Source organism: Mercurialis annua, linkage group LG4 (genome assembly GCF_937616625.2).
Source record: "Mercurialis annua linkage group LG4, ddMerAnnu1.2, whole genome shotgun sequence".
NCBI classification, from domain to species: domain Eukaryota; kingdom Viridiplantae; phylum Streptophyta; class Magnoliopsida; order Malpighiales; family Euphorbiaceae; genus Mercurialis; species Mercurialis annua.
In genome coordinates, this window is record NC_065573.1 from 29,254,849 (window position 1) to 29,269,046 (window position 14,198).

The window sequence follows — 14,198 nt, forward strand, 5'->3', positions numbered from 1 at the left end:
ACCTCAAATATATTTGAGTAGATCTCTTGAAAAGCTTGTTCATCATGTGGAACTCATGGATGAGTTGCAAAATTATTATGGGAAAAAAACAAAAGAAGAAAATGAAAGTATGTTGGTGGAGAGGATAGAGTGAGCACCACCTAGCGCCCACTTACTATGGTCTGCAGTCAATATGTATTCTGGATGGGACTGCACATCTTCTGCTTTCACCGAAATTTAAAATGACAAAAAAAAACGAAACAGCAGTTCTCATTGGCAGCTCTCTAGCTTAGGTAAACATACATATTCTCCAAGTCAAAACTTTCTAGGCGTATTATTAAAAAATAAATACTTTCTAGGCGATAACGTAGCACAGTAGCATCAACTGCGAAATATAAAAAATGCTCAGTAAATATGTCCAATTCAAGCAAAGCCCGCAAGGGGCCGAGATATGCAATGATCGAACACCTACACGACTCGTAAAAGGTCGAGATACACAATAATCGAGCATCCACACGACGGTGGAGATACACTATGACGATCAAAACTATTCGACATAAACATTTAACTCGATAAGAAGGAGTTATAAAAATCTGCTAACACATCATGACACTAGAAAACGTTTAGCACCCACACCTCATGGCATTGACACATCCTTTCAAAAAGGAATAACAGAAAACGTTTAGCTCCCCACGCCGCCCCCGCCCCCTCCCAACACAAATGGCGGCGCTACTGATTTGTAGTGTAGTGTAGGTAGCGTCGTTTTTGTATACAGTTTTCATGTATCGTATAGTATTATTGTTTGTAAATTCTAAACAGGTTAACGAAGTATTATATATATATATATATATATATATATATATATATATATATATTCAGTTGTTTCATATAATTTGTGTATCGTTTAGTTTGAATGTTATAATTGCATTTTATTTATATTTAACAGGTTTTAAAATAAAATAAAATGCCAAAAAATCAATTTTCCGACGGAGTTATGGGTTTAGCGATGGATTTTATCCGTCATTGGGCCCATCCAGCATTATTAGAAGACTGATTTGGCAGCGGAACAATCTGTCGCCAATTAGCGACGGACTTGTTCCATCGCCAACTTCAGTCGCTAATTGGCGATGGAAGTTGGCGACAAATTTCGTCGCCAATTCTGTCATTGGCCGTCACCGACGTGTCTAGCAACAAATTATTCGAGCGCGTCGATATTTCTTTTAGAGACGCCTTTTTTACTGACGGACTTCTGTCGAGAATCGATTTCCCGACGTATTTCAGCCTGTTAGCGAGCGAAAAATTTCGTCGCTAAAATGCTGTTTTTTTTAGTAGTGTGGAGGTTATCGTCATAAAATAAAATCATTAAATTTATCACAAATTATAAAAAGAGTATTACTTGTATCTTTTGTTATAAAAATAGTATTGAGTTATATCTCTCACTGTAATATCAGCAAGCCATGTAACCAAAAATATTGCCGTTTTTGCATTTTTCGACGACACTGATCTCTGTTGTAATAAAACAATAACTCAATAATCTTTTTCTAAAAGTTTGAAATATAATATTTTTTTGTATAATTTGGAGATAACTAATTAGTAAGATGAGAAGTTTAATAAAGTAGGACATTATATTGGTGAAAGAAGGTGATCTAATGTTTTGTCCTAGAAAAGGAAGGATAATGCTTCTACAAAAATAGCCTTTGAGCAAAACATATTATCCCACGAATAATAACATGTGTTCATTGGAATCTGTCATCAGATTTACAAAATCTGTCTCACTCACTATTTTCATCTCTCTTTTCTTTTTCGTTTTGCTTTTTTCTTTCTGTTTGTGTTATTGGCGGCATTGCATGCCTTTCTCTTCCATCTTTACTTATATTCTTTATCATTATTTTAAGTTTCACTATTCAGTCAAATCAATAGCATACTAAATAGCATACTAATTACTATAGTCTACTAAACTTACCTCTCTATTTTCAGGAAAAAATATACAATATTGTGCGACATATCATTCGCGTAACAAACAATAGAGCGTGAAAAACTATACGGCACAACCGTTGCCTCATTTCATTTGATATAGTGCTCATTCGCTTATTATAAAAATAACATAGCGCAACAGTTGTATGAGATAAACACTCATAATACGTTAACCATGTGAAATATCGAATGATAAAAAATAATAATTTAAAGACTTTTCATCATAAATGCTCATTAGTTTACAACGATTGTATGGGATAAACACTCAAATTTTTAGAGGGGCATAAAAACTAATCCCTTCGTCCAAATAGAACTGTCCATTTTGAAAAAATTCTTTGTCACAAAACTCTTGTCCACTTTCAAAAAGTAACAATTTTCACACTCAATTTTCTGATATTACCTCTATTTAAAATTCACTAATGAATAAATTGAAAGTAAATTGCAAGTGGACCCTATATTGAATAAGGGTATGATAAAAAAAATAAGAAAAAATTTATAAAATCCATAAAGAATGATTGTTTTTCTTAAACTGTTTGATAAAAGCAAAGTATACAATTCTATTGGGAGGGAGGGAGTTTCATTTATATTACCATTGCTCATAACTTGAGGTATTTTTAAGAGAAAATGAATTGTTAGGAAAAAAGATTAAGAAAATAAATATAAAATAATCTCCGTCTTTAAATTTATGGACTAATTTATCAACAAAAGTTTTTATTGTTCCACTAACTGGATACAAAAAAGTCAAAAAAATTTAAATTTGTAATTTTCAAATAAAATTTGCCAATTTTAAACCAGTTACATCCTCATCTGATGTCGCTTTTAGAGCATCTTCTACCAGCTATACAATTGAATATAATTTCACCGTATAAATTAAATCAACTTCAATTCAACTTTATAATTCTACTCTAATTTAGGCCATTTACTCTGCTTGCAGAGTTTCACTATTCATTTCTTCCTAAAGACTACTTAATATTTTGTTGACTTTATAAATTACTAGTTTAAATAATTAATATTAATTTATATAATTATAAGTTATAATATATTTGAATGTTATAATTCTATGATTTCCTATTTTTATTACAATATTATATTTCCTTATATACGATTTATAATAAAATTAAATAATTGATAAAATAATAAACCAATATATATAACGTCAAGGTGAAATTAAAAGAAGTTAAAAGGTCGAGATTTTTTTTGCGACATTAGGCCTAATAATAATAATAATAGAAACATCAATTGCTTAATTACTTTATATTGTTATATAATAAAGTATATTTTTGAGTTTTATTATTAATAAAAAATAGTTGTTGTGTACAAAAAAATATTAACTTTGATTAAGTTTTTAAAATAAAAAAAGTAATATAATATTAATAATAGTAATATAAAAAATAATATGGTGAGAATATTTTAAAGTTAAAGATAGAGTTTGTGATCAGAAAAAAATATCCTACGTCAACTAGTGTTATTTTAAGGCTTAATTACTTAAAAACCACCCACCTTGTAATTTTTTTTCATTTATACCATGACCTAGGAAAATTTTCAATTGTACCCTATTTTTAATTTTTATGTTTCATCTCTACTCTAATGAGTTGAATTGACCTATTTTCTTTTGAAAAAAAGTTTAAATTAGTCCTTCATTTTTAACCTATATTCTAATAAAACGTTAATGTTAATCATTTATGTATCTTATTTTTAATATTTTTATCTTTAAATTAATTAAATTATCAAAAAAATTACTCTTGGGGTACAAACGAAACATAAAAATCGAAAATAGGGTACAAATGAAAATTTTCCTAAATTGTGGTATAAATGAAAAAAAGTTATAAGGTGAGTGGTTTTTAAGTAATTAGGTCTTATTTTAAAGTAGAGAAGGTTGGACGTAGCCTAAATGGTAATATGTGTAAAATTATAAAAATTGACAAATTGTTAGTGCCAAATTTTCGGTCTTTAAACTTATAAACTGGTATCATTAATTAAAATTTATTGCACTTCTCCAACATGTTATAATTCTAATGTCAGTCTCCATGCTCAAACATTGAGATAACATTAGGGAGGGAATTTTCTATTTTTTATGGGAATTTCTCAAGTCTCATGAAAAATTATTATTATTAGGATGAAAAAAAATTCTATTAATTATCTCTTATAGATACGGGGATGGAAGAAGTTCATTTCCCGTCCACGGAAATGAAAAGAGGACTGTTAGTGTAACTCTCCATTCAATGGAAATTTTTTTATCTCCGTCTCAGTGGGACCCAGTTAGTATACATATATTATTATTAATTTTTCAAATATAATTTATATTTATGTTTAATTGAATTTTTATTAGTATAAATTTAATAATAAAAATATAATATTTTTTATATTTATATAATGACCAAAATATTAAAAAAAATATAAATATGCATGTTAGTTTAGTTGTAATTTTTTAAAATTAAATTTTTTTAATAATATTCTCACGTTTTAAATAAAAAGAAACATTATTTTTTATATGAATGAGTATTTTATTAATGACATTGAATATTATTCAGACATAAACATTTCAATTCTTTAACCGAAAAAAAAAACCCATCATTTTTAAAAATTAAACAGGGATAAATAAATTGTGGATGTTTTTGTCTAAAACCAAAAACTTAGACTATTTTAATTTTTTAATCTAAGTTGAAGGAGGAGATTAGCCTTTATTATTGTCAATTTATATAAGTTAAACTTGATCTATTTTGACAATTTAGTACTCCATATAACTTTTGAAATAAATACAATGTATTTCAATACATTTGTGTTTCATACATATTGTCACAGCTGCTTTTTATAGCTCATTGTTTTTTGAAAGTTTAAAAGTTTTATGACATGTGATGTGAGTAGAGTATGCCTAGGAATTACTTACAGTTATACTATATTACTGTCCGAGGCTGACGCATGAGTGATTCTTTTCCTTAAGAAATACCCCCGAAGTTTAACGTAATACAGAAGGATCTTTACATCATCAAAAAGCTCGTGTAAGGTTTGGGTTTGCTGGTTGTTAGAGTAATTCATTGTTGTTACAGAGAGGGATAATTATTAATTGGATGTTTAAACTTATCTGAAAATGATAAATTACTGCTTGAAATTTGACATTTTTTTAAGTTACTTTTAAAAAGATGACTAAGTTTGATATTTTTTTAAGTTAGAGGTGTGGTCGGTTCGGCAACGAACCAAAACCGGAATAATCAAAATCAAAATACTACAATTTTCCATAACTGGCCCGAAATACCAAATTATATTGAAACCAAATGGAAACCAAGTTAAAATTATATCGTGGTTCGCTTAGTTATCTTCGTTAACCGAATAGCCGAATTTCATCATAATTAATTATTAAAAAATAAATGTAAAATAAGAAATTAATTTTAGTATTAGATTGTAATTAATAATAAATTTCAGGGGCATTAGTATCTAGATCCTATTTTTTTAGAAAAATACCTTATTTTTTAAAAAATTACAAAAATTATGCATATATATAATTCGGTTATTTCGGCCGGTTTGGTTAATTTGGAAATTTCATACCAAAATCCCAACTGAACAAAATTAACTGAACTTTTCAAAAATACACACTGAAACGAATTAAATTAACCAAAAACCAAACTAAATTAAATTTTTGGTTTAATCTGGTCGGCCAATTCGGTTACACCTGAATAGTGCACTACCCTAGCGGTACTAGCAACGATTTGGATAAAATTAAAAAATTTCACTTGAACTACCAACTTGCCTCCTTTTCCATTAATTTTATTATTTTCAATTTATGACATGAAAAATTATGATTTGAAATTATAACATTTTTCTTGTTGATACAATTATAAAAGCAGAGATTCAAGGACATACAAATGAGCAGGCCAGTCGTCCTTTTAGTACTAAGGTTAAAACTTAAAATATATATATATGAACCTGAAAATTCAATGATGTGCCATCCAATTATTGTATTTAACTTTTGTGGCATGCATATTATCGCTATTGAGTCCCTTAACCATGAAAGGTTACCAAAATGTTCAATTTTATGTTTGGTAGCAGTTGGAAAGTGATTTTCGAATGCAATAGACCAATAACGGAAGTGGACTTTTTAGAATATTTCAAAAAGATATTTAATTTCGGCTTTCTTTTTAATATTTTTTCTTCGTCAAGTTATTAGTTTAATTTATTATTCAGAAAAAGTCATTTGTTCTATTGAAGAACACTATCACTACTAGGTTCTAATTATGAAACAAATTTCCTTCAAAAACAATTATGAAACCAATTGAATGATGATATCATTTAAATATTCTTTTATTCTATTCTATTTGATAAAAAAACTTTCTTTTTAGATAATTTTTAGATTAATAATGTTCATAGATTGACTTTTTTTTATCCTCTTTAATCACTATTTTTTGAAATAATTTATGAAATAATTTTTTAGTAAATTATTTCAAATAAAAAGTTACATATTTTTTTTAGAATTATTTTAAGTAATATATAGAATTTATTTTATAAGATAAATGGAGATAAAATAGGCCATGACATGTTAACCTGATTTGCCAAACACATAACTATGCAAATTCATATAAAGCCTTAGTGTATTCATGAGAGGTGGATTAGTTTAAATCAAAAAAATATTTTAATTTTTCCAAGAAGAAGTTATTCAAGTTGATGGTTTGGTTTATTCTATTATTTATAAAGTGGTCATATTTTACTCTTTTTCATATCCTCATTTTCCTTATTCCAAAAATGACGTGTTTTGTTGTTTAGATTGCTTTACTTAATCGAATTAATGTAATTTTATTTTGAATTAGTTTGTCTCCCGCATTTTACGGTAGTGCTTTATATACCAATCATTTATCTAAAAAAATTAATATAAAACTATTAATATTTTTAAAATATAATTAACTAAAAAAGTATCATTTATTTAAATTATTTAGAAAAATAACCTTTTTAGTAAACGAAAAATTGGACTATCAACTTTTCAAAAAATAGCATATATAAAATTATCCATACATTTCATATTAATGTACTTGCTAGGTATTATTTTTTTTAGAAAAAAATCTTCATTCAATTGTTATTTTATTAAATATTGTCTAAAATTTCTTCAATAACTGTGGTATTTATTTCATAAATTAACTCATTTTATTTAAAAATTATAAATTTTTATTGTCAAAATTGTCCATTTACATGGGGCAAAAATAAATAAATACCCTCAACTAGATGAGGCTCAATGTTAAACTTCTAGCAAATAAAGATTGAATTCTATTCAAAAGAATTAAAATATTTTTTTGATTTAAATAAATTGATTTTATAATATAATTAAGTATTTAAAACTGGGTTTAATAAATGGGCTCAATTTGATATTTTCAGCTCAAATTATATCAAAATAATATAAAATTTTATTATTTTTAATGTTAGATATATATCAATCTGAATCGATTTAGATAGATTTAAATATTTAGTTTAACTGCCAATGTGAACCTAATTTGAATGGCTAAAACATTTTTTAAGTGCTTTTATAACTAATAATTAATAATTAAAACTCGAAAAAATCTTTATTTTTCTATGAAAAAAATTAGTTTAACTCGATACCCTTAACCATAATTATTTTAGGTTGGTGGGTTAGTCAAAGTGGTGAGTGATTTCAAGTTCCAAAATTGACCAAATTAAGCAAAGATTAGGACATGAAAACACCTCTCTAAACCCTGTCTCCTCGTCTTCAACATATTTCTTGTCATCTACCCTTTCCAATTGGTTCGATTCTTGGCTTTTATGGCTAAGAAACAAACTCAGATATTCTAATAGGGTTGATATTAAAAATCGCTTTTCTTAAAGCTGAACACATGCCCAACTTACGCATATACATAATGGAGATAGAATAACATAATGCACTATCTATGCTTTTTGTTGATATTGCGAGTCCTATGACTAGAGATGTGCACCCAACCTATCGAATATATTGAATCCAACTAGATTAAAACACTACCAGGAAACAGTTATTTAGCGACGGAACTTTCCGTTTTTAAGTGATGCCAATCCGTCGTTTAAGCTTTTATTGAATACTACCAACAGAATTTATCCTAACTATATGCCTTGATGCAGAATATTTAGTGGCGGGATTATGTGCCGTTGCTAAATTTATGTCGGTCGATAAATTACCAATTATTTTGAACATTTTCCGGATGTAATTATGACATAAAATTATTACTTTGCACGGATAAATCGATAGCAATTAGTACATATAGAATGTTTGTTGACAATTAATTTGGTCCGCAATTACCTACAAAATATAATACTCAATGAATAGTTCTTTGAACTATTTAAGAATAAATATGACTAGAGATGTGTATTGGTCGGTCACTGAACTGAATTAATCGTAACCGACTTTGCTCAATCACAGTTGTAACCGTAACTAAATTACATATAATGGAACCATAACCAAACCGAAAGTCCGGTAGGTTATTTTGGTTAGCCGCCGAATTTATCAATATTATTAATTATTAAAAAGTAAATTAAAATTAATTACTGTTTGTATTAATTTTTAATTACATATACATTTAGAAGATTTGAATCGATATCTAAGTCTTATAACAATCATAAAAGTACCTTAAAAGCTTTCAAAAATTACCAAACTAACAACATATATATATATGTAATTCAGTTGTTCGGTTATTCAAAAATTTCTCACCAAAAATAGAGTGGAATCAAACTAACCAATTTTTTTAAAATTATTAACCATAGTCGAACTAAATTAATTAAGAAATGAAGCAAATTAAAATTTTAGTTTAATTCGATCAGTTAATTCAATTATAATAGATTAGTGCAAATCCTTAATAGAGGTGAGGACGTTTAAGGATCGACAACCTTGTCACTCCAAGATTTATGGGTCAAAAAAGTTATAAGGAGACCCTTAAGTGTTGGAGTGATAAAGGTTAAGAATCATTATAAAATATGTTATCCATTTGCACATTTTTGCTAATAAAGATGAAATTTGTATGTGTAAGAAGGAAAGAGCCTTGGCAAAAAGAGTGTGATGTAACATACTAACAAACAACCAATTTCAAAATTCTTACGCAAATTACTGATTTAAAAGACACCATTTGTGCCATTTAGGTAATAAAAGCGAGCTGATGTTTATAGATTTATTGGGAAAATTGGCTGTGTATTCAAACACTGTTTTCAGCTACAATACTATCATAAAATAGCGTAAAAAATACTAGTATTAGTTAAACATAAAATTATCAAAATATTTAATGTGTATTCGAATTTGTAATCATTTAGCTGAATTATAGTTTTAATATACATATGATTTTCTTTTTGATGAATTAATATATTATGTATATAAAATTCTTTTGGGTTATATAGTGGCTTTGATTTTTTAAATTATTATTATAGTATTTCAATTTTTATAAATCGGTAATTTGTAATAATTTATTTTTAAAAAATTGAAAATAAAATAAAATATTATCATAAATTAATTTCTTTTTTCATTTTTTACGGAAGGAAAAGATAGCATTTTAGCGTTATGAGTTAGGAAAAAGTCTTCGGATAAATAGGATAAGCTTTTATTCTTAAAAAAGCAAAAAAATTGGCCCCATGAAGGGTTATAAATAATGATGGTTGTGTGTTATGAACTATGGGATATCTATTCTTTTTAGTTTATTTTATGGGAGATATATTAGTGGTTAGTTTGCTAGTAGTAGTCAGAGAATAGAGGAATTTTAAATCGCTCCACTAGGTAAGGTTATAAAAAATAATAAAATTAGCTTCAATCAAATCAACCATAAATTGATTTACAAAAAAAAAAAAGACAAACATAAATCGATTTTAAAAAAAAGAATAATAATTAAACAAAAGATCAATACGGTCCTTAAGCTAGTATCTCGGAATTAAATAAGTCTATTTTAATTTTTTGAATCAATTAGACTAAAAATTTGTGTTTTCAAAAATAAGTAAGCCCATTTAATTTTTTGGATCAATTGAATTCAAAATTCTTTTAATTTAAGTCAAATAACCCCAAAATTGTACATCTCAAATGTGAATTTATTTGACCATAAAATACAAATTTAAGAGTCTAGTTGACTCAAATGACTTATTTGACACTGAAAATATAAATTGTGGATCTAATTGACCCAAAAAAATTAAAAAGGACTTATTTGATGCAAAGACATAAGTTTGAAGGCCGCGTTCACTCTTTGTTTAAATATAATTTGTATTTTAAATAATTATAATTTAATTTTAACTTGAAAGCAATAGTAATTAATTGAATTAAATCAAATTAGTTATATATGAAAATAAATTAACATTTTGAAAAGTCTTAGAATCGAATTGAGGTACCAAATCGTTTATATAACTGAAATTGAGTTACCAAATCGTTTGAACGTAAATTTCAAATTATTAACGGAATTAACAGAAGAATCTTATAGTTTATAAAATAAAAGTTGAAGTAATAAATTGTTTGATTTTTTAATAAGGGATATCAAACTGTAGATTATGATAAATGTGAGCCGTCTTAAAATAATTTGTTCTAAATATAATGATATAAGACTCATCTACATCCATAAGTCAACATAAAATCCACTAATTTTTGTGAATTGAATATGATATCAATACAATAATATAAAGTTCGTCTATATTCAGCTAAAACTTACGTTATATTTGTTTAAATTTAATTAATTTTAATTTGAGATGAATACAATAATATAAGATCTATCTAGGTTCACCTAAAATCCACTTAAAATTTTGATTTGTTAATCTTACATAAACACAAGAAGATAATTTCTACTTAAATTTAGTTAAAGCAGAAATGCAATCAAATTAAATTAGAACGATGCTGGGAGGTGGCGGCTATGAAAACAGTTGAATGTAAGAGAAAAATTAAAAAAAATGTTAAAATTTGAATTTTTTTAGTATAATGTGGCGGGATAATGTGACACTATAACAGAGGATGTGGCGCTGATGAGTGAGGGCAAAAATATTTGATAGACAATGTTTGTCAAATTTAGTATTCATTTTAAGGTTAATGTTAAAAAAAATCACAAACTTTACACGTTTTCTCATTTTAATCATGAAGTTTAATTTTTCTCATTTTCATACACGAACTACATCTTTTTCTCAAATTCATCCACGGTGCTGAAGTGACACTCAATAATTGGTGTAAAATAACATCCACCTCAACGAATTGCACCAATAGAGCCGTGACACACTCAGCACCGTGCATGGATTTGAGAAAAAATGATAGTTCGTGCATGAAAATGAGAAAATTTATACTGCGTGATTAAAATGAGAAAACATGTAAAGTTGGTAAATTGTAATGGCATTAATCCTTTATTTTATAGCAAAATAAAAATAAAAATTTAGTGCTTATTTTAAAACATTCAAATATTTTCTTACCCTCCAAAATTTAGTCCCCGTTTCTTTTTACCATAGTTTATTTGTATCTTATTTATCTTCCTATTTTCCATCTCTACATTAAAAAGTATGCAAGTGGAAAGCCAATTAGCCCCAAACAACGAAAAGGAGGTAGTATAATAAAGCTTAAAAAACTTAAGAAAGAAACCCTTAAATATCCTCTCTCATTATTTCATTTCATTTGTTTTGTCTTCCAAATGTTGTCTCCCTCAGCTGGTGAAGACACCGGCGGCTACGGCAACACCAAAATCAAAACCAAAAAAGCTTCTTCATCTTCTTCTTCATCTTCCACTTCTTCATCTTCTCCTGCTCCATTTTCACCTTCAGATTCAAATCTCCATTACCAAACCAGTAACAATAACACCCAACAAAAATCTAAAACTATGGAAGAAGTTTGGAAAGACATTGCCTCTTCTACCGATCATCACCAAGACCTCTCGAGACTCCACAACCCTCCATCTAATTTCATTCTTCAAGATTTCTTTTCTAGACCTTCAAGAATAGTCTCCGCCGCCACCACTCATGGTACAGACACTATCATCACTGCTCCGCCACCTCCGGCGACGGTTCTCAGCTTGAACCCTTCAGCTCCTTCTTTTGACTTTCTTGACAACTCCGATCCTCTAATCATACGGCCCACTTCTCATTTTCATGTCTCGAATGCGGCCAACCCTTTTGAAAATTTAGATACATCCACTGGTTTGCCTTCTTTTGTAAAGAAAAGGGTTCAAGAATCTGACGGTAGCTCGTGTGATCGCCGCCATAAGAGAATGATCAAGAACAGAGAGTCAGCTGCCCGATCGAGAGCAAGAAAACAGGAACTAAACTGTCTCTCTTTTTATGTATAACTATTTTTTGACTTTATTTTTTTACCATTTTTGAAGTTATTTTGAATTTCCTTTCTTGCAGGCTTACACTAATGAGTTAGAGCTAGAAGTAGCTCATCTTCTTGAAGAAAATGCAAGACTCAAGAGACAACAAGAAGAGGTAAATACAAATTCATAAATGCAAACAGATAAAGTTGGTAATAGTTAAAAACAAAATTTAAAAGGACCCACTTTAAATTTTTTAATTTTCCCGTTTTGTTTCTACTTGTGCAAGTGTTAGTTCTAGTTTTGGAAAATTATTTTACTATCTCATCTACTACACCTGCTTGATAATTGGTCATATTTATGGAAATTTAACATGTTTTTGCGCAGTTATACTTGGCTGCAGCTGCTCAACTACCTAAAAAGCACACTCTTCATCGAACGTCAACGGCTCCATTTTGAGTAGTGTAATATAATGACTGACTGCTTTCAATTTTTAGGTAATCTAAGTGAGTCTTCTTTAACATTAGCATAGTTCCTTTTGGGGTGAAATGAGAAAGAATAGGGGAAGAAAGGGAAATAATGAGCTTTTGTGGGGTTGTTTTGGGTTATTATTCTCTTTGGTTTATGTTCAAAGTGTATTTTTTTTGGCATGATCCAAATTAGGCATAGGCTGCAACATTTTTCTTTGGTGGGTCTTGGCAAATTTGTATATTGTTGTCACTTTGCTCCCTTTAAATTAATATCTTTATTAATTAGTCATTTCAACATGCAGTTGTTTTCAAAATCAGCCTATTTGATGAAAATTGACAATTTTTAGAATCATAATTGACAAAAACAATTTAATTAAGCTTAATTTAAGCTTGGTGTTAATTGTCATCGCATGCAAGTTAAAAGACAAACTAGTACCTATATTTTGTTTGTTTTGCCAATAGGAAGAAGAGTGAGATTATGTTTTATTTTGGTACATGACAAAAGTGGATGAACAATTCCAACAGGGTGAAAAAGGATAGAAAAAAAAGATGTGACATTATGTTCTTGATGATATTTAAAATCCCTCATATGTCACTTTCAAAAACAAATCAGAGTACTAGTCTCCTTATCTCTTTATCTTTTTGTCACCAAAGGTCTCTATTACTCATAATTGCTCTTAATATGTTTGATAATACAGAGATGCCCTCCTTCATGTGATCACTTTTTTGAATATTTTTTGGCAAAATATATATTTGAATTCCTATACCATTGCTCTTTTTTGAATTGGTTTTTTCACTGTAATTTATACATATCGAGTTCTTACACTTTTAATATCGTAGACATGGTCCAATTATAAAAAGTGTAACAACGCAAGTCAGCAAAAAGAAAATTAATTAAAAAACTTGCTTTTAATAAAAATGCAAATGCATGGGCCGAATTTAAAAAATATTAATATAAAAAACAAATAAAAAATTATTCCAGTCACTAACGACGCTTGAAATATAACATGATTTTATTTTTGTGAAGAAAGGATCTATGTTTATAAAATTTTAAGTAAATGTTATAAGCGTTAGACAAAATTTTTAATAAGTTGTGGATTTTTTTTTCCACAAAAGCGCTACTTCTCTAATTATAAAATAAAATAAAATTACAAAGCCTTTGATTGAACACAGGCCTATAGATATTATGCTTACTTCTTAGAGGTTCTTTTGTGGTATTCAAGGCTACTTCAAACTAATTGTATTTATCTGATTTTATCTAATTTATATGTATGTTTTAACTCTGAATTTTTAGATACGCTTCCTATTTTATGCTTATTTTTATTCATGTTTATTGTCTATTTGATCTTTCCTCATTGCTTGACTAATTGACCTTAGTTTTACTAAATATTTAATTTAATCAAATTGATAAAACGAAAAAAGAAGTGTTAGTTATAGAGCATAATAATAAGGGATGAATGTTTCATGAAATAATTTATAAACAGAATGAGTAATATATAAGTGAATGGACTCATTAATCCAAAATTTTATAATTTTTGGATTGAACGTCAAACTCCAATAGTAA

At 27.9% G+C, this 14,198-nt stretch overlaps 1 protein-coding gene across 1 annotated transcript; it reads left to right on the plus strand.

The window, feature by feature from the left end:
* Positions 1–11,438: 11,438 nt before the first annotated feature.
* LOC126679530 (protein FD) lies at positions 11,439–12,929 on the plus strand. The gene is made up of 3 exons (XM_050374579.2): positions 11,439–12,194; positions 12,262–12,339; positions 12,552–12,929. Exons 1-3 carry the CDS (start codon positions 11,550–11,552, stop codon positions 12,621–12,623), a joined length of 795 nt encoding a protein of 264 aa, XP_050230536.1. The 5' UTR covers positions 11,439–11,549; the 3' UTR covers positions 12,624–12,929.
* The last annotated feature ends 1,269 nt before the right edge of the window (positions 12,930–14,198 follow it).

What these genes read in the sequence shown, in the direction of transcription:
- LOC126679530 (XM_050374579.2), top strand. Translation starts at nt 11,550, where the DNA reads ATGTTGTCTCCCTCAGCTGGTGAAGACACCGGCGGCTACGGCAACACC. An exon ending in TAAACTGTCTCTCTTTTTAT is followed by an intron (nt 12,195 to 12,261) that starts GTATAACTATTT and finishes CCTTTCTTGCAG; the next exon opens with GCTTACACTAATGAGTTAGA. An exon ending in TCAAGAGACAACAAGAAGAG is followed by an intron (nt 12,340 to 12,551) that starts GTAAATACAAAT and finishes GTTTTTGCGCAG; the next exon opens with TTATACTTGGCTGCAGCTGC.